The 24,355-nt window shown below is 43.0% G+C and overlaps 2 protein-coding genes and 2 pseudogenes across 4 annotated transcripts; 1 reads left to right on the plus strand and 3 right to left on the minus strand.

The window, feature by feature from the left end:
- Nucleotides 1-1,763: 1,763 nt before the first annotated feature.
- LOC147938807 (F-box protein At3g49450-like) lies at nucleotides 1,764-3,360 on the minus strand (annotated as a pseudogene).
- Nucleotides 3,361-8,193: 4,833 nt separating this feature from the next.
- On the plus strand, nucleotides 8,194-11,428 carry LOC147938808 (uncharacterized). The gene is made up of 3 exons (XM_087465768.1): nucleotides 8,194-8,783; nucleotides 8,872-10,759; nucleotides 10,871-11,428. The coding sequence occupies exons 1-3, from the start codon at nucleotides 8,194-8,196 to the stop codon at nucleotides 11,426-11,428; spliced, it is 3,036 nt and encodes a 1,011-aa protein (XP_087321894.1).
- A 6,873-nt stretch (nucleotides 11,429-18,301) lies between these two features.
- Nucleotides 18,302-19,582, minus strand: LOC147938809 (F-box protein DOR pseudogene; annotated as a pseudogene). The gene has a single exon (XR_015565071.1). The product of XR_015565071.1 is annotated as an F-box protein DOR pseudogene (transcript).
- Nucleotides 19,583-22,284: 2,702 nt separating this feature from the next.
- Nucleotides 22,285-24,136, minus strand: LOC147938810 (F-box protein At3g49450-like). 2 transcript variants are annotated; one of them, XM_087466583.1, is made up of 2 exons: nucleotides 22,889-24,133; nucleotides 22,285-22,614 (listed from the first exon to the last, which is right to left on the minus strand). In XM_087466583.1, exons 1-2 carry the CDS (start codon nucleotides 24,091-24,093, stop codon nucleotides 22,326-22,328), a joined length of 1,494 nt encoding a protein of 497 aa, XP_087322709.1. In that variant the 5' UTR covers nucleotides 24,094-24,133; the 3' UTR covers nucleotides 22,285-22,325. The 2 variants fall into 2 exon arrangements, with proteins under 2 accessions (XP_087322709.1, XP_087322710.1); XM_087466584.1 differs by lacking the exon at nucleotides 22,285-22,614 and having other exon boundaries at nucleotides 22,710-24,136.
- Nucleotides 24,137-24,355: the final 219 nt, after the last annotated feature.

Below are 24,355 nucleotides of genomic sequence, written 5' to 3' on the forward strand. Positions count from 1 at the left end.
TATAATATTTATATTCGAAGACCTTACAAGAGAATTGAGAGGAGAGAAACGAGTTCTTGTCGTATTGAAATTGAGAACAATGAGGAAAAGAGAAATCCTAAGAAATGAGAATTTTAATTTTATTTAGAGAAGATGAGTGGGTGGTTTGACTTTTTTGGTTTACTTAAAAAGCGTGGTCGTTTAAACGCCACTATCGGTTTAGTAAATACAATCACAATTTAAAATCGCTATGTTGCAATTATAAGAGAATGTATAGTTTGTGATGTTTAATAGAGTAAAAAATTGTTTATGATCTTTAGGAAAGAGGTAAAAAGTCTAGGGTGTATATCGAAGAACCGATATAGTTGAGGTAGTGTACCAGAGTCGACCCTTCAGATTCTCTATATAGTCTATAAAGGTGGAAATCCCTGTACCCGTACGAGATCCAAACCCTTGGATTCTAGCTTTTATGAATGTATTCCGATGGATCAAAACGTGGAATAAATGAATCTGATGGAATAAATGAAGACAAGACAATTTCACCATTACGAGTCATCCCAATAAAGCGAAACATGGCCTCTGCTGCAACTAAATTCTTCCAAATAGGAGGGAGTATGTAGATATGCTCCGACCATCTCCCTTCTTCGGCATCATCTAAAACCCACAGCTTAATACTTTCAGTTTTTCGCTTAAATAGGAACGCAACAAGCACACCTAATTAATTTACCCTTGTAATTAATCAGATTCGACGATTCGTACACCATAGCTGCTCTATAGGTGGTGGAGTAATAAACTCGAACTTCTCAGAGCTCAAGACAAAGCAAACTATCAGGCAATTTCGATGCCTATTTCTCTCGTGAGCTATATAATACAAAACCCCACTTATGCAAATCCCAACATCCCACCAAGGATCATAAGGTCGGGAACATGTAATCTTTCTCCATGACAGTTTACCCGTACCTAATGTTAGAACCCTAGAGAAGCGTTGTTTCCTCACTATTACAATACCACCAACCCAGACCCTCACTATTACAATACCAAAGTTGCATTAAGTTGCCAAAATATGCTTCCTTTGTTTACGCGCAAAGATTACATTTCGGGTCTCTTTGTCAATCAGCTTGAAAGTGGCTTGGTGAGACAGAGACAGTACTAGGTGGTTGTGAAGAACATTGTTTCACTGCTTCCATAAGTGGTACACTGTGGCTTGAGGCTATCTTCCGGATCACTATTTGGTTAAGGAGTTTAATCCTTCTTCTTCACTGTCACTGTGTATAATGCGATGGGCTTGAGGATCGTGAGAATCATCTTTGTTACATGCTCGCAGGTATACCAAGTTCTTAAAATGGTTCAAGTTCAACCGCACATTGGATTAAATTCTTTGTTCAACATATATAGTAGATATCACGAAGATCTCATGATAAAAAAAGGTTTGAATACTGTTAACCGAGACATGTGGAGCATAATATATGTCCATTTTAAAAAGGAGGCTTCGGTGTGTGGAGGAAAATGTAAAGTAGCAGGGTTTGATTCCCGATAGATAGTGTTTAAAGTCAAAACAACAGATAATGCTCCGAGCTAGCTAGTGTTGTTTAATGTAAACAAGAGCAAGCATGGACTGATGGACACAGTGACGGAGTAACCAAACAAAGATGAAGGTACATCAAAGTAATTATAATATAGTCATAATAACTGATCAATGGGAAACAACAAGCATAGACTGTCTAAGAGTCCATGATATAGTACTTATGAAATAAATTAGAAGGAAAATGAAAGCACTGATCTTACGAAATTTAAATTAACATTACATAATAAGATTCACATTTTCGACATGGTTTAAGAAGGTGTAAATGTGTTGACCTTTATGAGGTCCAAGCCCTTGAATTCCAACTCTTTTAATAGAGTTCCTCTCCATATCCAAGTGAAAAATGTAGAACGGATTGGACAAGACAAGTGGAGAAAACACAACTTCACTTGTTCCATTAACCATCCCAACAATGTAAACTTTAGTCTCTGCAACTAGCTCCTTCCACATAGGCGGCAATATGTGAATATGCCTTGACCATGTATGTTCTTCAGTGTCATCTATAGACCAGAACTCAAAGCTTTGAACTCCTCCATCCATAAATAAATGTGATTGACAACAAATTCCTCCTAATTTTCCCTTGTAGTTTATTAAAGTTGTCGGATACCCAAACTCTTTGTTCTTAATAAAGCTGAACGTCTCCTTCTTAACATTAAAGCAAACTATCATATCTCTTTTAGACTCACGATCAGTAGCTATGTAATATAATATCCCTTCGATGCAAATTTCCCTAGGATAATGGTAAGGGTAATGTTCTACAGAACATTCAATCATTCTCCATTTCAGTTTGCCCATTCCTAGTGTGAGAACTTGATACTCTTCCGCTTTAGACGAATATGGCCGTTCACAAACTGTCATGCACAAAACCTTATATTGCATTCCGATTGGATCATACCCAAGATAGGTTATAACCTGACCCCTCCTCGATCTCACTTTGGGTAAGGATTTGAACTGTCCTGTGCGAGGGTTACATATCATCATCCTTGCATCCCTCCTACCACTTACAACCCATTCATCTTTTGTACACAGCAATCCACAAACAGGGACACAAACTCGAAAGGTGTAATCTTTAGGGACACCCATATGACTCTCGACAACTACAAGATTTGAATTGTTGTCTGAAATCACGTACTCAGGTGAAGAGAAGAAAGACCACTTACCCTCAGCTTGAAAAGTGAAAAGGAGACGTGGCCGAGCAGAAGACCTCGTCAGGAACTTGTTGGTGACATATGGGGTGCGGAGAAGAGAATTCTAGTTCTTTGACATGCAACGAGACCTCACGACGGATTTGGCAGCTGGCAGTCTGGAGAGTATTTCGACCAGGACATCAGTTGGCAGCGTCCCAGAGTTTTCTCCTAACCCGTCCGATGAAGATTTGGTTAGGTGAGCCTCATCTTTGGAGACGTGCTCCTTTCGTTTTCTCTTGGCGGACATTGGATGAAAAAACAATGAAATGAAAACCTTTTTAAGTATTGAGTACCGATAGACAAATTAACACAACAACAACCTATAGTTTATATATGGTCGTCCAAGATTTTACAAACTAAATGAAACCCTTACAGGTCCACTAGACTGACACGACTGCCACCTTTTGATTCTGTGTTTTACTTCTACCTAACACTATTTTTATCCTATCTCTTTTGTAACCTTATCTTATTTTCTTTTATTTCCTTTTGCAGTAACCTTATTACTAGGTATACATAGATTATTAGCTATAATTAGGTGATAAATTTGTTTTAATATATATTACCACCCAATCATACTGTTGGTTGACACCTTTATATATATATATATATATATTTTTTTTTAAGAAATGAAATCTTTATATATATATATGAGTATATATAATATATATATATATATACTGGTAGGCATAGAAATATAATGTTAGGCGTAAAAAAAAATCTTGGCAATTTATCATACTTAATCATGATTTTCAAGATCTTATTGTGCAGTTAAAAATAAAATCTTACCGGGTCATATTAAAACACTTTCACCAAACATGTTCAAAAATTAAAATAAAAACAAACAACAAACATAATCATTTTTCATACATAAAATTACAAAATTAACAATATAAAACAATTTACAAAATAGGCCTTTTCAAGTCATCATATTTAGCATAATATTTTATCTAAAAAAATTTTTAAAAACAATCACCAAAATTATATTTTATTCTAAAATTATAATACAAATAAAAGAAATTTCAACCTGTGCTCAAGCATGGGTCCTAATCTAGTACATAGATTATTAGCTATAATTAGGTGATAAATTTGTTTTAATATATATTACCACCCAATCATACTGTTGGTTGTCACCTTTATATATATATATATATATATATATATATATTTTAAGAAATGAAATCTTTATATATATATATATATATGAGCATCTTGCAAAATAATCAAATTAATAAATCTTTGAATCCAACTCATATATGATCAAATTTGGCACATAAAAATATAAATTATTAACTATAATTAGGTAACAGTTTTCATTAATATATTACCACCAAATCATACTGTTGTTATAGCTCCTTGAAATATATTTAAATTTTTATAAATATAATATATGTATTTGTGTGTGTATATATAAGTGGATTTGCAGAAATATTAAAATTTTGATAAATTTTGAATCCAACTCATCACATAAAATCTTATGCAATTAATATTTTTAAAAGTATATAAAACCAAAAGTAATTAATTATATGACTAAATCTATTTGGAAAGTTATCTATTAAACTACTAATTTTAATAGGAAAATATATGAAATTAATAAGAAAAATATGTGCAATTATTAAGAAAAATATGTGAAATTTAATTGCAATTATTATTTGTTATAAACATTATAAAAAAAAAGTTTATACATCCATCCATATTTTATTTTTATTTTCTTTTTTACAGCATATTTCTTTTTACTTAAATTAAGTGTCTTTTTTAAGCACCAATTTAAATTTAAACATCTGTTTTAAACAGATTATTAATCTAGTTTTTTTTTTGAACAAGAATTCAGGATATACTAACAAATTTTTCAAATATGGCAAAAAATGAAAATGAAATTAACTTAAAAATATGACATAATACCGAAACAAAATATCCCCAAGCGACCATTCCGATACAAAAGTGGCTTCCTACAAGAGCGGAGATGTGGAAAGAATCAACGGAGGACTGTTTCATCCATAAATAAATTTAATTTACAACAAATTCCTCCTAATTTTCCGTTGTAGTTTATTAAAGTTGTCGGAAACTAAAACGCTTTGTTCTTAATAAAGCTGAACGTCTCCTGCTTAACATTAAAGCAAACTATCGTATCTTTTCTAGACTCACAATCAGTAGCTTTGTAATATAATATCCCTTCGATGCAAATCTCCCTAGGATAAGGGTAATGGTATCAAATTTGTTGGTGTTGGGTTTCGACGATCATAAGGCCCACCAAATAAGCCCATTATGGCGTACGCGCAGGCCAGGAAAAGAGGCCCAGTAAGGGCCCATGGAGGAAAACCCGAGCAGGAGGATGAAGTCAACCTGGAGAAGAAATCGGGATTGGGGAGCCGAGATTGCAGCGAGACGTTCAGGAAGGGTTTCGAGGAATTTTAGTTTAAATAGCAGATGAATGTGAAGGACACAAGACATGTAATCAAGCTCAGAGCGAATCAATAGAAAAAGTGAATACAAAAGTCCAGTTCGTTGTTTTTCATAGTTCTAAGTCGATTTGTACCGAAAGTCTGCCCAGATCTCATTTTACAAACTTATTCTTCTAATTGTTGTTTCTAGCCCCAACAACTTGGCGCCGCCTGTGGGGAGTTAGGTCTTTCTATTCTCAAAAATCGACTGCTTTGAACTCCAGCGAAATGGATCCATCCACCGCTAACACAATCATCTCAGAGACTGCTCCACCAGCGGCAGTCCATGGATCCACCTCCATCAGTGCACCTTCCCAGGGTGCACCCGCGTCAGCCCAATCCGATAACGAGGTTACAGATCTAGTCAGACCCGGGACAGGCTCATCACTTGACGACAGTCAAGCACCGAACCAAAGTATTTTGGGAGGTTCGGGTCTCACTCATCACAGACCCGCCCAAACTCAGAATCTCGGTAGTACAAACCCAGGGGTTACCGTCGGGGTTGTTCCCACGGCCCCCGCGATCTTGACAGGAAACAGGAATCAGTCCCGAGTATGGACTCGTTCAGAGAATAACGGAACGAACCGACCCGGACAGCACCATGTGCCGGTGGTCTCCTCCGGGACCCCCGTCAGCAACGATCTGTCTGAGATTCGCGGAATGCTCGCCGTTCTGATCGATAAGACCCAAAGTCAAGATGTGACAAATCGGGCCCTCATGAACAGAATCGAGCGGCATGAACAAGAGCTCGCTTCTCGCGCAAATCTCGGACCCTATCGGGATTCCGCGTACTCTTCGGGAACAGCTTTAACCAATCCCACGGAAAGAGCGCTTCCCCGGACTCGTCTCGACTTTGAGGCGGTCCACGTTACCCCACCCGGGATCAGAACGTTACCCGTTTTCGCGCCGTCAGAGAGCAACGGAGCTCCGAGCTCGTCAGTCTTAAATGGTAACGCGAGCTCGCGACGTGACGAGCATCCCCCATCCGGGGACGTCGGGTCAGCAGGGCAGGTCCTCCGCACCTCGGGGGCTCTGGAGGGCTCCTCGGTGAGACTGGATCCAGCCCCGACAGGAGAACTCAGAAATGGGGCGTCACGAGGAATAACGACCGAGGATCTCGGTCTTCCCGGACCTCCGAGTAGAGGCGCATTCAGCGCGCAGTTCCTAACCGAGTACATGAATAAGGCAAGCGCCGAGATGGCCCAAATCCGCTCTAAGGTGCACCTGGCAACAAGCGCAGCCCCAGACATCGATCGCGTGATCGCCGAAACAAGGCGTACCCCGTTCACAGACCGAATCGCGAAGGTTCGCCTTCGTGACGTGGGCAAGCTCCGCCTTCCCGAATACGCGGGCATAACGGACCCGGGAGCGCACCTCCGAGCTTTCAGATTAGCCATAACAAAAGCTTATCTCACTGACGACGAGTGTGAAGCCGGCTACTGCCGTTACTTCGCCGAGAACCTGGTGGGACCGGCGTTGGAATGGTTCGCCTCTTTGGAATCCAACTCCATTGACAGCTTCGATCAGCTCGCCTCGGCATTTTTGAAGCAGTATTCAGTCTTTTTCCAAGCTAAGGTGACCGAATCAGACCTTTGGCTTCTCGTCCAAGAAAAAGACGAACCGCTCCGCGATTACATCAATCGCTTCAAGTCAACCAAAGCCAGGATAACCAACCTAAACGACGAGGTTGCCCTGGCAGCCCTTCGGCATGGCTTATGGTACACCTCGAAATTCCGCGAAGAGCTCACCGTTCGACAACCCCCGTCGCTCGACGACGCACTCCATAGGTCGATTAACTTCGCCCGAGCAGAAGAGGAGCGGGCCGCTCTGGCCGAGATCCATAAGTCATCAAAAGCACCGTACAATCCTCCCAAAAAGACTCTCCGGAAGGAGCCGTTTGAGTCTGGTTTGCATGCTTTCGCGGTTGACTCCGCACCCAAAGCAAAAAACCCGAACTTCGATCCCGAGAAATTCTGCAAGTATCACAAAATACGCGGACACTCAACTGAAAAGTGTAGAACCGTGGGACGTCTCCTCGCGCGGAAGCACGAAGCAGGAGAGCTCGGCGAAATCGACCTCGAAAAAGAGGGAGAAAGGGCGAGAGAAGCCAACGCCACTACCAAAGAAGCCGCAGCTAAGCGCGAAAGGACCAACGAGGCCGAGGAATCTTCCCCCCCTCCAGCCCCAAAGAAACGCATTGACCTGGTGTTCAAAGGACTCTCTCTTTGCCGTACCTCCCCCGGCTCGGTATTTACCCCGCCTCCGGCTCCCCGGAGGCTCGCGAGCTTCCGCCCGTTCATCTCCCGATGTTTCAAAGAGTCAAATCCGACTCATAGAGTCGACTTCATCACGGGAGGATCCTCCTTATGTCGTAACTCAGTTAATTCGATCAAGGCCTACCAACGTAGGGTCGATAGTTACCATCGTGAACGGAAACCCCGCTCGGACCCGGACTACGAGATTACGTTTTGGGAAAGCGAAACCGCGGACCTGGATAAACCCCACGACGACGCTCTAATCGTAAGGTTAGACGTCGGGGGATGCGAGCTCTCCAGAATAATGATCGACACCGGGAGCTCCGTCGATCTCTTGTTCTACGATGCTTTTAGGCGGATGGGTTATCCTGATTCTGAGCTAAAAGGGGCCAAAACCCCGCTCACCGGGTTCGCCGGAGACACGACCTTAGCTAAGGGCACCATTTCCCTCATAGTGGAAGCCCGTGGGGTACGACGTCTCGTCGACTTCGTGGTCGTCGATCGTCCCGCCCCCTTCAACGCTATCCTCGGCAGACCTTGGTTGTATGGGATGAAGGCGGTCCCGTCAACGTACCACCAATGTGTGAAGTTCCCGTCACGGGGCGGAATTGCCACCATCTACGGTAGCCAACGAACCTCAAGACAGTGTTACAGAAGCGGCTACGATCTGATCAAAAAATCCGACCAATAGCAATTAATGATCGCTGACGAGCTGGAATCAAGACAGCTCGTTAAGCGCACAGATCCCAATCATGGAAGGGCACCCGGAACGATGCGTTGGAATCGGGGCCGATCTCAAACCTAGTACAAGGAACGACCTGATCCAGTTTCTGGGTCGGAATCACAAACCCTTCGCCTGGTCCTCATTGGACATGAAAGGAATCGACATTAGCGTGACTTCTCACCAGCTCAACGTCGACCCCACCTACAAACCCATAAAACAGAAGCGTCGTAAGCTCGGTCCCGAAAGGGCGAAAGCAGTGAACGACGAGGTGGATCGACTATTGAAAATAGGGTCTATCCGCGAGGTCCAGTACGCCGAGTGGCTAGCCAACCCCGTAGTGGTCAAAAAGAAAAACGGGAAATGGCGGATCTGCATTGACTTCAAAGATCTCAACAAAGCCTGTCCGAAGGACAATTATCCGCTTCCTCATATCGATCGACTGGTCGAGGCAACCGCCGGACACGAGACTCTCTCCTTTATGGACGCCTTCTCGGGGTATAATCAAATTTTGATGGACCCCGCCGACCAGGAAAAGACCGCGTTCATCACGGACCGAGGCACCTATTGCTACAAAGTAATGCCTTTCGGACTTAAAAACGCAGGAGCAACCTACCAGAGGTTAGTCAACAAGATGTTCGCCGAGCATCTTGGAAAAACCATGGAAGTTTACATCGACGATATGCTCGTCAAGTCAATGCGCGAGCAGGACCAAGTGCACGTTCGGTGTCGCGTCGGGAGAATTTCTTGGGTATCTGGTCACAGAACGTGGGATCGAAGCGAATCCAAAACAAATTGCGACCTTCCTCGAAATGCCTTCGCCAAGGATAACTCGGGAGGTCCAGAGGTTAACAGGGCGGATAGCCGCCCTGAACCGATTCATTGCGCGGTCTACAGACCGTTGCCTCCCATTCTACCAGTTGCTTAAGGGCAATCGGAAATTCGAGTGGGACGACAAGTGTGAAGAGGCATTCCAAGAATTAAAAAAGTACCTCACTGAACCCCCTGTCCTGTCGAAGCCTGCGGATGGGGAACACCTCTTCCTCTATATCGCCGTATCCGACTCCGCGGTAAGCGGGGTATTGGTACGAGAGCACGAGGGGAAACAGAAACCCGTCTATTACGTCAGCAAGACCCTTGTTGACGCTGAAATGCTATACCCCGCTATGGAAAAGCTGGCACTAGCAGTCGTGATGTCGGCTCGCAAACTGCGCCCTTATTTCCAGTCGCACACGATCGTAGTGATGACGTCCCAACCCATTCGGACCATCCTTCACAGTCCTAGCCAGTCCGGCAGGTTAGCCAAATGGGCCATAGAACTCAGCGAATACGATATCGAATACCGGCAACGCACCTGCGCCAAGGCGCAAGTCCTCGCCGATTTCATCATCGAACTCGCCACGACCAACGAAAATACCGGGAACGCCTCCGAGAGATGGTCGCTATACGCGGACGGAGCATCGTCCAGACAGGGGTGCGGAATCGGAATCCGACTCATATCCCCGACCAACGAAATAATGGAACAGTCCTTCCGACTCGGGTTCGTAGCCTCGAACAACGAGGCTGAGTACGAGGCCCTAATAGCCGGACTCCGGCTGGCATTAGGTGTGGGAGTCAAAGAGCTCGCTGCATTCAGCGACTCGCAGCTCGTAAGCGGTCAGTTCCATGGGAGCTACGACACGAATTGTGAGCGGATGGGCGCTTATCTCCAAGTCGTTCGATCAATGGCCGAGCAGTTCTCAACGTTCGAACTCACCAAAATTCCCTGGGGAGAGAATTCAGCCGCCGACGCCCTCGCCGCGCTGGCTTCCACCTCAGACCCTTCGGTCAAACGAATCATACCCGTCGAGGGAATAAATCAACCAAGTATCTCTATCCCAGTTAAGGCTCAGAGCATTAACCAGGTCCAGGCCGGATCCGGTCCCCACTCGGGAGAACCTGAACAAGTACCTGATCGGGACGACGAGCTCTTAGACGATCTTATCTCCGAAGACGAGCAAGAAGCGGAACCCGAAACGGACTGGCGAGTCCCAATTCGTGATTATATCACAAGTGGGACCGCACCAAAGGATCGATGGCAAGCGCGTAAGCTCAAAGCTCAGAGCGCGCGGTTCTGTATCATCGGCGAGGAGTTATACAAGCGGTGTATCTCCGGACCATACCTCAGGTGCGTGCACGGGGACAAAACCCTTAGCATCATGAGGGACGCCCACGAGGGTCCCTGCGGAAACCACTCCGAAGGACGATCACTGGCCCTCAGAATCAAACGGCAAGGATACTTTTGGCCAACCATGCTCGCGGACTGCGACGAGCACGCTAGAAAGTGTGATCCCTGCCAACGACACCCACCTCTGATCAATCAGCCCGCTGAGCTAATGAGCTCGGTCTCCGCTCCTTACCCCTTCATGCGGTGGTCGATGGATGCCATCGGACCCCTCGAACAGTCGGGAAAACGACGCGTTACTAACCTACTGGTTGTGACCGATTACTTTACTAAATGGATCAAGGCCGAATCCTACCAGTCCATCACGGGTGAACACGTAAAGGATTTTCTCTGGAAAAACGTGGTGTGTCGACACGGAATCCCCTACGAGATCGTAACTGATAACGGGACGAACTTGGTGTCCGCTGTGGTTCAAAAGTTTTGCGACACATGGGGTATACGACTAACCCCGTTTACCCCCCGGTACCCTTAAGGAAACGGGCAGGCCGAAGCAGCCAACAAATTGATCCTGCACAGCCTCAAGCGCCGTCTGAGCGCTGCGAAGTCAGGCTGGGACGCTCAGCTCCCCGGAGTATTGTGGGCCACCCGAACTACGCCGCGTGGCAGCACGGGCGAGACCGCGTTCTCCTTAGCCTACGGAATTGAGGCCGTAATACCGGCAGAAGTTACCATAGGCAGTATTCGCCGAGCTGTTTCCCCCGAGAATGAGGAGGAAAATAGCGAAGCGCTGCGCGATCACCTCGACGTCATCGACGAGAAGAGAGAACAAGCCTACGTGCGAGTTCTAAATTACCAGAATGTCATCGCTCGCTTCTATAACTCGAAGATCCGACTTCGGCGTTTCGCCGTCGGGGACCGAGTACTCCGTCGAATGTTCGATCACAGAAAAGAAAAGAACGCCGGCAAAATGGGAACCAAATGGGAAGGACCTTTCCGTATCACCGAGGTCGTTCGCAATGGCGTATATCGCCTCGTAGACGAGAGCAACGGTAAAGCCGAGCTCCGGCCTTGGAACGTCATGAACCTCAAAAAATACTTCTAAGAGGTATCCATAATAATCGAACTACGACCTGGCTTGATCCCCTTACGGGGTACGTAGGCAGCTCAATATCCTGAGCGCAGCCACCTTCCCAACTCGATCCTCTCCGCAAAATCTTTCCAAATAAAACGCGAATTTTACCATGACCTGGTGCACCGTTACCAAATATACCAAATCAACAAACAATAACTCTTTCTAACGGCGCGATGAAATTGCCTACAAATAAACGTACCTACGACACCAAACAGCACATGCAAATTTCGCACTGTCTTGCAACCGTTTCAAGCTTTTTCGAACACTTCATCAAAAACAAAAAAAAAAACAACAAGGTCAACACAGCTCTAGCTAACAGTCCGCACCCCACGACCTCACGTGAAAGCAAATAAGATTTCGCTACCCAATTTGGAAAACCTCAAAGGACTTCATCCCCAAATAGCAAATTTTTAGTGAATTCTACGGAGTTCACAAATTAAGTGCCCGGGGAACATTTCCCGCTGTCCGTAAGCCGGCCTAGGAGAGTTCCGTATACCCCGAGTACATATTAGAACTCACGCGTTTCGACCCGAAACAGTTAACAAAGACAATATGAAAAGAACAAGGGTTTAAATGCCTCCCCAGGCAGTTGATTCCAAAAAACGAAAAGAAATAAAGTCTTGGGTTAAAACCCCCCCGGGCAAGTCATAACAAAAGATTTAAAAGCCCTTTCGGGCAAATAACGCAAGTTCAAAACGATAAATAAAATAAAGACACCATAACTCAAACGTCTTCTTCCCCGGTCCCAGCCTCCGGATCCTTCGCGGCACTCGCGTTGCTCCCATGCTCGTCCAGACCGCGCGGGACCCCGGTTCCGGCGTCAACTTCCATGGGCTCGACCGAGTCTTCCGAGATCTGAGGAAGGTCCAATTTGCTCACCGAAAAGTCCGAAACCGCCAAGGAGTTGGACCTAACCGCAAGGACCGCCCGCTGCGTCTCAAGAACTTGCACCTCCTCCGCAATTGATGTCCTCCCCTCGTCGATCTGCTTGATCAAAAGAAGGTTGGACTCGATCTCTGCGAGATCGCTCTCGACCGCGGTCTGCTCTTTCTTCCTCTCCCACTTGCTCTTCACTGAATCCCGCACCGCCCGGTAGTCTTGGGACATCCGCTCCTTGGCCTCACGAACAGCTCGACGAGTCGCCTCCGCATGTTTCTGGTCGATACCCTCGGCTTTCTCCTTCAGCCATCGGTTCTCCGTTTTCAAGAAATCCCGGTCCCTTGCCGCCATCGCATGAGCATCCTGGGCAGAAGCGAGGTCAGCTTCAACTTAAAGGAGCTTATCCTTAATACTCCTCAAGGACGTTAGCTCGTCCTCTAGGCTCGCAACCTTGCCATTTGCAGCTCCCTCTCTCTCTTGAGCAGCCTTGAGAGCCGTCGTCAGCTCATGAACCACCCGCGTTGTGTTCTCAAGCTCAGCAGCCTGCGGGGTATCCTTAAGCCTCCGCTCATAAAGCGCGATCAGCTTGTTGTCAGCAGCAACGGACTGCAAACGGATCAAAAGAAAACAGAAATAAACATACTACGCCCAGCAGGGAAAGAAACGATTAAAGGTAAGAGCAAAGAAGGAACGGTACCTTCGCATGGGCCGCCATCGCCTCGATGTATGCTTCTCTCTCGACGAGATCCTTCACGAGCGGGACCTGGCAGTTAGCCGTCTTCAGGTGACGGAAAAGGGTCGCCATTCCCAGGTGGTCCTCTACCGCCGGGGAGTCCCGGGAGTGAGCAAACCTCCAATGAAACAGGCGGCTCGACGATGACCCGTTTCCAGAGAGAGCCGGCTCTCCAGCTGGAGCCTCCGGGTTACCACCCGCGGGGTAGCCTCCACGGCTTTCGCGGCTCCTCGTCTCAGGGACTCGGGGATTGTCCGTGCGAGCCCTTTTTGGCATCGGAGACGGCTCGCCATGAATCGACTGCGAACTGACGAGCATGACCTCCTTAGCCAGACCAGAAGGACCGGTTGGGATCACGGGGGCTTGGTTCACCTCCTCGCTAACTACCCGAGACGGTGCGGGCTGAGCGGCTCGAAGAGCATTGGCCAGCGCGGCATCAACATCGCCGGCTCGGACCCTTCGGGGTTGCTGCGATTGCTCCCTGAGTTCACGGAGTGACGGCTTCCTAACCATGGTGCGTAGTGGGGTTGAGGTCGAAGAAGAACTTAATTCTGGTTACGAGCAGCACAAAAATGAACAGGGGGTGAGCGATCCCCTACGTGCATGACTTTTGCGCATAAAGGACTAAGTAAAAAAAAAAAAAAAAAAACCATTACCTCTGCGAGCGGGGGAGTTGTCTGCTCTTTCGCTCCTCGCTTGGTTAGCAGGAAGCGGCGGGACCGGAGCTGTAGTGTTTCGGACTAACGGGGCGTTGAGGGCTGCTATGATACGAGCTCGAGTGAATGAGTTCCACCGGACCTCGCCTGCTCGTAGCCTCTCAATTAGTTCTCGGGTCGCTGGTATTTTCGGAGGTTCTTTTGAATCTGCCATGCAACAAAAAAAAAGGGGGCAAAACGGTTAGTACGACAAATAAACGCCGTAATCTTGGCGGCAACGAATGATAACTAGAAACTAAGGGGTCATTCTGACCAACGCATGCGGCCCATTGGGTGGGGAGACGAGCAAAGTCGTAGTCCCCCACCGCTGCCAGAGTAACCCGGAAGTAAAAATATTTTTTCCGCCACCGGTCGTCCTTCCCCGGAAGCGCCTGAATTATTTCCGGGCTGCGGCGGCGACAGGTGTAGAATGTCCCGGGAAACCCGGAGTTATGTTTGATAAGGTACAACCGGAGGATGTCGTCGACCCCGAGTTCAAATCCAAGTTCGCGACCTCGAACGTATACCCCCATGACGTGCCGAACAAAGTTCGGACACATCTGGGGAAACGCCATTCGAAGGCGTTGGAGGATCCGAAAGATAATCCTCGGGATAGGGAACACGAGCCCACACTTTTCGAAATACACAGTGTACGCGCAGCAGAAACCCGGCGGAACGGTCTCCGGAGAAAACGGATCGTCGGAACGGAGTATCATCTCCACGTTTGGAGGAACTCCGTGCTTCTGACGGAGATCGGCGAGGTGCTTGGCCGATGTAATCGGCGGGATATGGTTTCCCCAGAGTTCAAGTGGAGCCATGATGGTATGAGTTTTTAAAATTGTGAAATCAACTAACCTAAACGAGCGAGATCGGACTGAACGATAAACGCGAAATAGTAGAGCTAGCAAACCTAGAAATCAAAACTTAGAAATAACTGAGCAGAGGAGAGAAGGTTAAGAAAATTACCTTGAAGTAGTGGATGAGTGCGCGGTTATGACGAGACGTGTGATTTATGACTTATAGGTCATAATTGACGTCGTTCTTTGTAATCCCACGAATCTCTCTCTCCTCTAATCTAAACCGTTCAAACCTTTCGGCTCCACCGTTGGATCTTAGGAGAGAGGGGTAATCATCACGAAGGTCTCGGAAGCCGAGATTCATTGAGTCTTCCCTGAGGAAGATCGCGAAACCGAAACGACATGAAAGATTCTCTGGATATTCGCCTTTCAACCCTCCAAAAATAGGTTAAAAGGCTGGGGGGCAATTGTTGGTGTTGGGTTTCGACGATCATAAGGCCCACTAAATAAGCCCATTAGGGCGTACGCGCAGGCCAGGAAAAGAGGCCCAGTAAGGGCCCATGGAGGAAAACCCGAGCAGGAGGATGAAGTCAATCTGGAGAAGAAATCGGGATTGGGGAGCCGGGATTGCAGCGAGACGTTCAGGAAGGGTTTCGAGGAATTTTAGTTTAAATAGCAGATGAATGTGAAGGACACAAGACATGTAATCAAGCTCAGAGCGAATCAATAGAAAAAGTGAATACAAAAGTCCAGTTCGTTGTTTTTCATAGTTCTAAGTCGATTTGTACCGAAAGTCTGCCCAGATCTCATTTTACAAACTTATTCTTCTAATTGTTGTTTCTAGCCCCAACAAAATTGAACCAGTTTATCAATCCAAACTTAAGCTGAATAGTTTAAAAAAAAAAACTTGAACCAAATTCTAATTTGACCCTTACATTGCAACTTGCAAGGATAAATTCAAAGTCCGTATACTAATTGAAGTATAGAAAGAAAAATAGTGCACATAGCTACCGATCACAGCCAAAAAAGATGGTTAAGACTAAAGAGGCTCAAAGTTAATTTGAGTTGATCACAAAGCTAAATATGAAAGTTGTACCCGAAGTATTATATAATGCACCAAAAGACAGTGAACCCACAAATTTGAAACAGTGTATACATCTCTCACACATTGTTCAAAAAACATATAATACAAGTTGAGTTCTTCATCTTCTAATCTACCACATTGATGGAACATATACTTCTTTGATATACAGTTTTTTTTTTTTTGTCAACAGACAGTTTTTTATATGTTTATACTATTTGTAATTAATTGTATAATTTTCTTTTTATTTACTATTTGTAATTTCTTTTTACACTTGTCGAAGGATCAACTGACTTGACAGGATTATATCAAAAAATTTGTGATGATGTAACAACACCAAAAAAACAGAGTAATGAATTTATGATATGTTTGATACATATATTGATCGATTGTGATCATATCTAACTGGGTCAGTATGTCCATAATTTTGTTCACATTGATGGTTACTTTCTTTTTAGATGTATGAGGCACCACTGCCTTTCATCCAATATTTTCCTATCGATATGAACTTTAGACTCCAAGGCACGAAGGAAATGTTAAGGAAAAGTAAATTATGATTGAATGTTGATGGAAGAAAGATAATTGAGATGTTGAAGGAAAAGGATTATGACCATCCAATAACCTACAATCGGGTTGACGAGAAAAGAAAAAAATGAAGAAGAACAATCGCTAACTACATGAAGAGATAAGGACTGTATTTGTAAAGTCTGATGAAGTTCTAAAACACTTAATTACATATGGTTCACATTCTCTATATGATCTATATATAAAGGTGAAATTTCTGAATCCTTACGAGATGCAAGTCCTTGGATTCCAACTTTTATGACTGTATTCCTCTCCACATTGTAGCTCAAAACGTAGAAAGGATCCGATGGAAAATATGGAGATAACACAATTTCACCATTACGAGTCATCCCAACAACGTGTAAACCGGTTTCTGCTGCAACTAAATTCTTCCAATTAGGTGGGATTATGTAGATATGCCTCGACCATCTTCACTCTTCGGCATCATCTAAAACCCACAACTCAATACTTTTAGCTGTTCCAAAAAACAAATAGAAACGAACCAAGCACACCTAATTTACCCTTGTAGTCGATCGAAATCATACACCATAGCTCCTCCATAGGTGGTGGAGTAATAAACTCGAACTTCTTAGAGCTCAAGACAAAGCAAACTACCAAGAAATCTCGAAACCTATTATTCTCAGCTATGTAATACAAAACCCCATTTATGCAGATCCCAAAACCTATAGGCTCCTAAGGTCGTGTACATTCAATCTCTCTCCATGACAGTATACCCATACCTAATGTCAGAACCTTGGTTTTTTGAATAGAGGAAACGCTACGAACTTGCACGCACAATACCTTGTATATTGTTTTGCGACTGGATCATACCCAAAAAAGGTTCTCATTTAGCCTCCATACATGTCGGATAGGGTAAGGTTGTGTACTCTCCTGTGCTAAGGTTACATATCATGAAATCCCTATTTTTATTACATATCAACCCGAAGACAGGTAGGTCGACAAATCCCAGAGGAAAACCCTTTGGTGGGGAAACACATGTGATATTCGGGTGTTAAAGAGACGATTTCTGGTCTGGATTTTGAGGCTAAGGTGTCGAGAAGAAGACCCACTTCCACTTACCGTTGCGATGGAAAGTAAACAAGATACGAGGACTTCTAGTGGAGGAGTTAGTGAGGCGACGACTTAGAACTGAAGCCCATTGCTTCCACATGCAACGGAACCTCGCTAAGTCTTCCACAGGCAATCTCGAGACTATCTCAATTAAGAGATCATTTGGGATTGCCGAGAATAAAGATTGTGTATCAAAACTTCGTCGGGATATGGTAAACCCATTGAGATCCCCACACCAACTCTGGCAAGAAATTGAAATTGAGATTTATGGAAGATTTCAGGTCCAAAGTGATATAGTAGTATTGTATGACAGAATATCATATAAGTTTATGCCCTAGTTTCTAAATTTTCCTAGGACTGGTAGTTGGTCTAGGTGAACATTCCAGAGTACTGAACAATCAGGTTTGGGTTTAAAATTTTCTAATGTTTACTTATATATGGATTTAAAGTTAAGAAATTTAGATTTATTTTTTTATCAAGCGTCTATGAGAATCTTCTTCAACTAGTCTAAGGTCACCAATTTGGGTTCAGAATTTAATGTTTACGAATTAACGGTTTAAAGTTTAGATTTTGTTTTTCTGAAGATCTATGAGCTTTGGCGAATATATTTCAGTTTTCACTTTCCATCTTTAATTTGTCTCACAAGTTTTAATTATGTTCTAGTGATTTTGTTATTGTATTATAGTCCAACACCGACACATCTACACGGAAGAAGTATGTCTTTAGAACAACACCAAAGACATGTAAACAATCAACTTTATCTATTACATCTTTAAAGGTAACGATTCTTCTTCCCGAGAGATCCTTTCGATGAATAATAAAGTGTTATCGTGACTTTTCTTCTTCCAACCTTCATTGTATATAATGCGATGGGCTTGTGGATCATGAGAAATGAGAATAATCTTCGTTACACTTACATGTTGCCAGGTTTTACCAGGCTCTTCAAACGGCTCAACCGGACGTATGGATCAAGTCCTTTGTTCAATATAGTAGATAAGTGGATAGCTCATGCAAAAATAAAAAGAGAGTTTAAAATAAGCTCAAACATAGATTACAACAATTAATCATTAATTATCATAGTCATTGATTAACATATAGGCACAACAGCGCTCATTATAAAGTCCTATGAACTCCCGAGCACTTCCATATTTTCTACATGGTCAACAGAGGTACCCACCATCAAACCGCTGTCAGGAACAACTCCTAATTGGATTTCAGCTCTTCTGACAGTGTTCTTCACCACATTGTAATAGATAACGTAGAAAGCATCCTGATATATATAAGATGGGGAGAACACAATTTCACATGTACCAGTCAGCCCTACAACTTTTAGCGAGTTATCCCCAACTAGATTCTTCCACAAGGACGGAAACTGGTAGATATGCTTCGACCATTTCTCATTGTGGACATCATCTAGAACCCACATCACAAGCTTTGTAGTTTCGCCACTGAAAAAAAAAGCATCACCAGGGATTATGCCCAATTTACCCTCGAAATTTACTAGAAGTGATCCCCAAATCTCACTGTCCACATCAAGAAACTTGAATTTTTCAAACCGGATGTCAAAGCAAACTAGTTTGTAAGGTTTTTGAAATCTAGTAGCATCGCAATGAGCAATATAATACACAACTCCATTGATGCATTTCTCACCACGAGATACAGACCAATGGGGTATGGAACATTCAATTTTTCTCCATGTTAGTTCTCCTGTTCCTAATGTCAAAACTCGAAAATCATTAGACTTGCGCAATACCATATATAGCTTGTCAATCGGATCATATCCAAAAGAGAAATGCATAAGAGGTGCTAGTGATTTCGTCTTGGGTAAAGCTATGCATTGTCCTGTGCTAGGGTTATAGATCGACGGATGATTCCTATCTACACCACAAACAACGACCAATCCGCAGACAGAAGCTGAAACCCTATAAAAAACCTGTTCGGTGGGAAAGCTCATGTGACGATCGGCAGCTAAAAGACACGAGCTCTGGTCCTGAGGTACGGAGAAGAAGGACCGATTACCGTTGACTTCGAAGTTGAGCAAGAGACGGGGACGAGTCGACGATATTTTCAGGTACAAGTCGGTGAAATCTCGATGGCGGAGAATGTAAGCCCATTTCTTCGAAACGCAACGACACCTTGCAATGGATTTCACCGGCAATCTCGAGAATATTGAGATTAAAAGATCAACTAGTATCGACTCTATGGTTAGGAGACCCTTCTCGGGGAATTGATTATGCTGTTTCTCCATGACGGCCGACACAAAAACCTAGAACCCCAAATTTCAAGGGTTTGCCCTAATTTATGTAAGGCTTTAAGAAAAACCAAAGGGGGAAAATAAGACAAAAAAAATTATGTTGACAAAAAAATAATGGTACTTTGCAAAAGAGATAAATCAGTTTAAGATATTGTCTTCAAGTAACTCTCTCCAATCAAAATGAAAAGAGGCTAAAAAAGACATCAACATTAGAAAGAGACGAAAACCCTAATATCGCCGCGAGAGAGAAAGCCGCCGCCAACTTCGATCCGCCTCTCCGATTGCCTTTCCGGCGCCGGAGAGGGCTCCGTCCCGTTTAGTTTTTCTTCTTTTTTGTAGTTCCTTTCCAGTCTCCCGCTCCTTGCTATATTTTCGCTGTCGGTTGGGTGCTTCACAAAGGTGGTGGATCCGGTGATTCCTCGGTGTGTGAAGCGAAGATCCGTTGTGTGGAGGTCGCTGGTGAAGGCTCTGATGCAGACGTTGGAGGACAGCGTCGAATCTTGGCCATGTCTGGTGGAACTGTGGCGAATCCGTTTACTGTTTTGTCACTGGCAGTTTGTGGCGAAACCGGTGGATTGTGGACTTCGGAGAGCAGTGAGGGATGAAGCTTTTCTTCGATGAGCTTCAGTGGTGGGGTTTAGGTTCTTCTTCAAATCTTACCTCTCATATCAGCCACGGCGGTGTCCTGCAGCAAGGGGTGGTGTCGCTTTTGTTTTTTTCAGTCCGACCAAGGTGGTGAATGTCTCGTAACTGAACGAAAGTGATGTTGTCACTTTGTACTTGCACTGTGAGGTGATGATTTGCTAATATGTGCTTTAATTTCTAATCTTTAGATGATTAGCATTCTGGTTATTGTATAGTTAGTTTGGAGAACCATCTATTTTGCCGCTTATTATAGCTTCATGACTCTTGGTCGGGTTAGCCTGATGTATTGTCCGTTTTAGGTTTAAGACCGGAACAGGGAAAGCCGGAGAGACCAAGCTTTTCTGATAATGTGCCTCTGGGTGTTGAAGCTATTGAGACAAGTTCTACACGTCGATCATAAGGATCTCATAGCTGGGTTTTGAGCTGTTTTCAGTAGTAGCTTAGGCTTCCTCTGTGTTAGTATTTGTTTTCGTGTCATTGGGTCAATTTATGTGGTTTAAGAGATGATTTCACTCCGAGTCGTGGAGTGTTATCTATCTCACTTTGGTTAAAGAATGCAAAATGGTTCTCGATTGAGTAGCGTTGGATCCGCCTAGTGTTCCAAGGTTGTACTTGATCAACCATTGCATTTGTTTTGGTCCAAGTCTATAGAGGTGAATATAATGTGCCTTTGATTTGGTTGTAACTTTTGGTTAATGAAAAGTTGATGTTGAGCCAAAAAAAAATAAAAAAAAAAACTCTCTCCAATCATAAACTCGAAAAGAGTAATCATATGTTCAAGGATACTAATCATATATATATATATATATATATTCATCTAAATTAGTTCACCACTAGAAGCAGTGCAAAAAGTCAATACAACAGAGCTGGGTTAGAGATTACACTCATGTTTATTTTGAAAGGAATTGCAAAGTACTCATCAACAATATTAATGGTGGTATAGCGGCTATGTCCATCGCCGGGTTATATATACCAAGTTCTTATCTGTTCAGCCACTAAGTTCAAACAAAATGCTATTGTAATGTAGTAAGTTATAGACAAGGATTGGATAGAGATATAATATATGCTTTTTTTTTTTGAAAGAATGTTAAATTTATTCAACCCAAATAAACATTATTTACAGTATATGCAAATTAGAGTAGGACCTAAAGCTGAAATCAGAGTGGAAAAAGTTTGAGAGTTTTGAAACAGAGGACTTAAGCTCTAGTACTTAACCAAATACGCAGTCCATCGTCAAGGTTCGAGCTACCATGACTCTTGATGGAGCACAACCTGTTGCGGATACGATAAATGAGCTTGGCAAGTTGTTCAGGAGACTTCGGATTTCACCGTGTGGCCTGCAGTTTCGTTCACACCAAAATAAGTGAGCAGAAGCTTGCAGAACAAATATACTGCAAGATGAACCGAGTTGAGGCCGTGTAAGTGGAGTCTCAAACAAGTGCGACGATATGCACAAAGTTTGTGGTGCAACGAGCTTGGAGGCTTGGAGCAGTTGCCTAGTCAAAATCTCCCACACCCTATATGAGAAGGCGCAGGCATAAAGCAGACTTAGAAAGAGTTTACATATATCTTTTGCTTTAAAAGGGGAAATAAGAGAAAATAAAATACTATACGAGAAAGAGTTTACATATATTCCCCCAGCCACCAATTTTATTTTTGTTCATACAATTTTATTTCTCTTATCAAAGTGTGCTCTTAAAGATAACTGAAATTAAACACTTGATCATGCTCAAAAATAATTTGTTTAAATGTATATAGTATTATATTTATTACCTGTGTAAAACCGTTATTTCACATTTTATACTTTTTAAATGATTGTTTCTATATTCTTCCTCCGTTTCATAATATAAGATGTTTTTATTTGTTTCATATAATATGTTTTCAACTTTCTAGCAACTTTTTGATTAATTTGATATTTTTATTATTATTTATTCTATTCAGTTTTGTTTATAACTGGTTAAACTTTTTAAAAGTAGATATTTTTTATTTTGAGTGTGTTTAGCTAAAACATATTATATTTGAAATGGATGGAATACATTTTTGGTTCTTATACAAAGATTGATATAAGTAATGATAAAAATACCATGTATACCATGGTTCTGTTTCAGAAATTTTTCATTTCGATTTAATTTATAAATTCTGTAAATCTTAGTCAATATTCATGTCTGTCATAAAAAGGCTTATCAACGTTAAAGAACGAACACTCGGGCCATCGTAAAGAGGTTTCCAACCCACGAAATCATTAAAATCTTTAAATTCCCTTAATGTGTCACAAACTTCACAGGAACTTTGAACATATTGTCCAGCCTGTTTGTTTCCTCGAGCCAATGAAACACTAGCAAGTCCTAATTGTGTTTGTAAATTATATGAGATATCGACATGATATATATTTGAAAAACTAATGCAAATGTCCAACAAGGGTGTGATTCTCGAGTGCCTGAAGTTACGTCAAAACAGATCAAACATAGAAAACCAATGCCGTGAGTGTGGTGGATATAAACAAGAGCAATAGACACAGCAACCAGACAAATATGAAGGTACATCAAAGTAATTATAACATAGTCATTTATAATAACTGAACAATGGGAAACTACATGATAAAACAAGGATTGTCTTAAGAATTCATGATATTGTACTTTATGAAATAAATTAGGAGGAAAAATAGCACTGATCTTAACTTTTTATGAAATTCAAAATTATTAAGAACTTACATAATAAGCTTCAAATTCTCGACATGGTTTAAGTAGGCATAGATATTATGACCGTTAACAGGTCCAGTCCCTTGAATTCCAACTCTTCTGAGAGTGTTCGTCTCCATATCTAAGTGAAATATGTAGAACGGATTGGACAAGTGGAATGGAGAAAACACAATTTCACTTGTTCCAATAATCCCAACAATGTAAACTCTAGTCTCCGCAACTAGCTCCTTCCACATAGGCGGCAATATGTGAATATGCTTTGACCATGTACGTTCTTCATCAGTTGCATCTGGAACCCACAACTCAAAGCTTGCAGCTCCTCCATCCATAAAATTACCGATTGATGGATGAAAAATTGCTCCTAATTTACCCTTGTAATTTATTAAAGTACAATGATACTCCATATCCTCAATATTAAGAAAGTTGAACTTCTCCAGCTGAACATTAAAGCAGACTATAATATCGTTTCTAGACTTACGATTCATAGCTACGTAGTACAAAACCCCTTCGATGCATACATCGCTAGCATAAGGGTAATGGTCTACTGAACATTCAAGCATTTTCCATTTCAGCTTGTCAGTTCCTAGCGTTAGAACTTGAAACTCTTCCGCTTTATACAAAAAGGGCTTTTCGCGAATTGTCATGCACAATACCTTATATTGTTTTTCGACTGGATCATACCCAAGATAGGTTACAACCCGACCCCTCCTCGATCTCACCTTGGGTAATGATTTGAACTGTCTTGTGCTAGGGTTACATATCATCATCCTTGCATCCCTCCTTCCACTCAATTCATACTCATCTCTCGTACACAACAATCCACAAACAGGCTCACAAACTCGAAAGGTGTAATCTCTAGGGACATCCATATGGCTATCCACAACTATGAGATTTGAATTGTTGTCTGAAATCAGGTACTCAGGTGCAGAGAAGATAGACCACTTACCCTCAGCTTCAAAAGTGAAAAGGAGACGCGGCCGAGTAGAAGACCTCGTCAGGAACAGGTCGGTGTAATGTGGGTTGCATAGAAGAGAATTCCAATTCGCTGACACACAACGAGACCTCGCGACGGATTTCACAGGCAATCTGGAGAGTATATCGACCAGGAGATCAACTGGCAGCCTACCATAGTTTTCTCCTAACCCATCTGTTGATGATATGGTTAGGTGAGCCTCATTTTTGGAGACGTGCTCCTTTCGTTTTTTCTTGGTGGACATTGCATGAATTAAAAGGAAATGAAACCCTTTCGAGTATATATTGAGTACCGATAGTCAAACACAACTTGAAGTTATATATGGTCTTCCAAGATTTTACAATAAAACCTTAAAGGTCCACTAGCCTGCCACCTGCCACCTTTTGGTTGGTTATATGTTTTACTTCTACCACTATTTTTATCTTATCTCTTTTGTAACCTTATCTTCTTTTCTTTAATTTCCTTTTGCATTATTATTATTAATATATATAGATTATTAGCTATAT

This window comes from Camelina sativa, chromosome 9, assembly GCF_030686135.1.
Source record: "Camelina sativa cultivar CO46 ecotype springtype chromosome 9, ASM3068613v1".
NCBI classification, from domain to species: Eukaryota; Viridiplantae; Streptophyta; class Magnoliopsida; order Brassicales; family Brassicaceae; genus Camelina; species Camelina sativa.

What these genes read in the sequence shown, in the direction of transcription:
- LOC147938808 (XM_087465768.1), top strand. Translation starts at nt 8,194, where the DNA reads ATGGAAGGGCACCCGGAACGATGCGTTGGAATCGGGGCCGATCTCAAA. An exon ending in GCAGGAGCAACCTACCAGAG is followed by an intron (nt 8,784 to 8,871) that starts GTTAGTCAACAA and finishes ATGCGCGAGCAG; the next exon opens with GACCAAGTGCACGTTCGGTG. An exon ending in ACGGAATCCCCTACGAGATC is followed by an intron (nt 10,760 to 10,870) that starts GTAACTGATAAC and finishes GGAAACGGGCAG; the next exon opens with GCCGAAGCAGCCAACAAATT.
- LOC147938810 (XM_087466583.1), bottom strand. Translation starts at nt 24,093, where the DNA reads ATGTCCACCAAGAAAAAACGAAAGGAGCACGTCTCCAAAAATGAGGCT. An exon ending in GAGAATTTGAAGCTTATTAT is followed by an intron (nt 22,615 to 22,888) that starts GTAAGTTCTTAA and finishes ACGTAACTTCAG; the next exon opens with GCACTCGAGAATCACACCCT.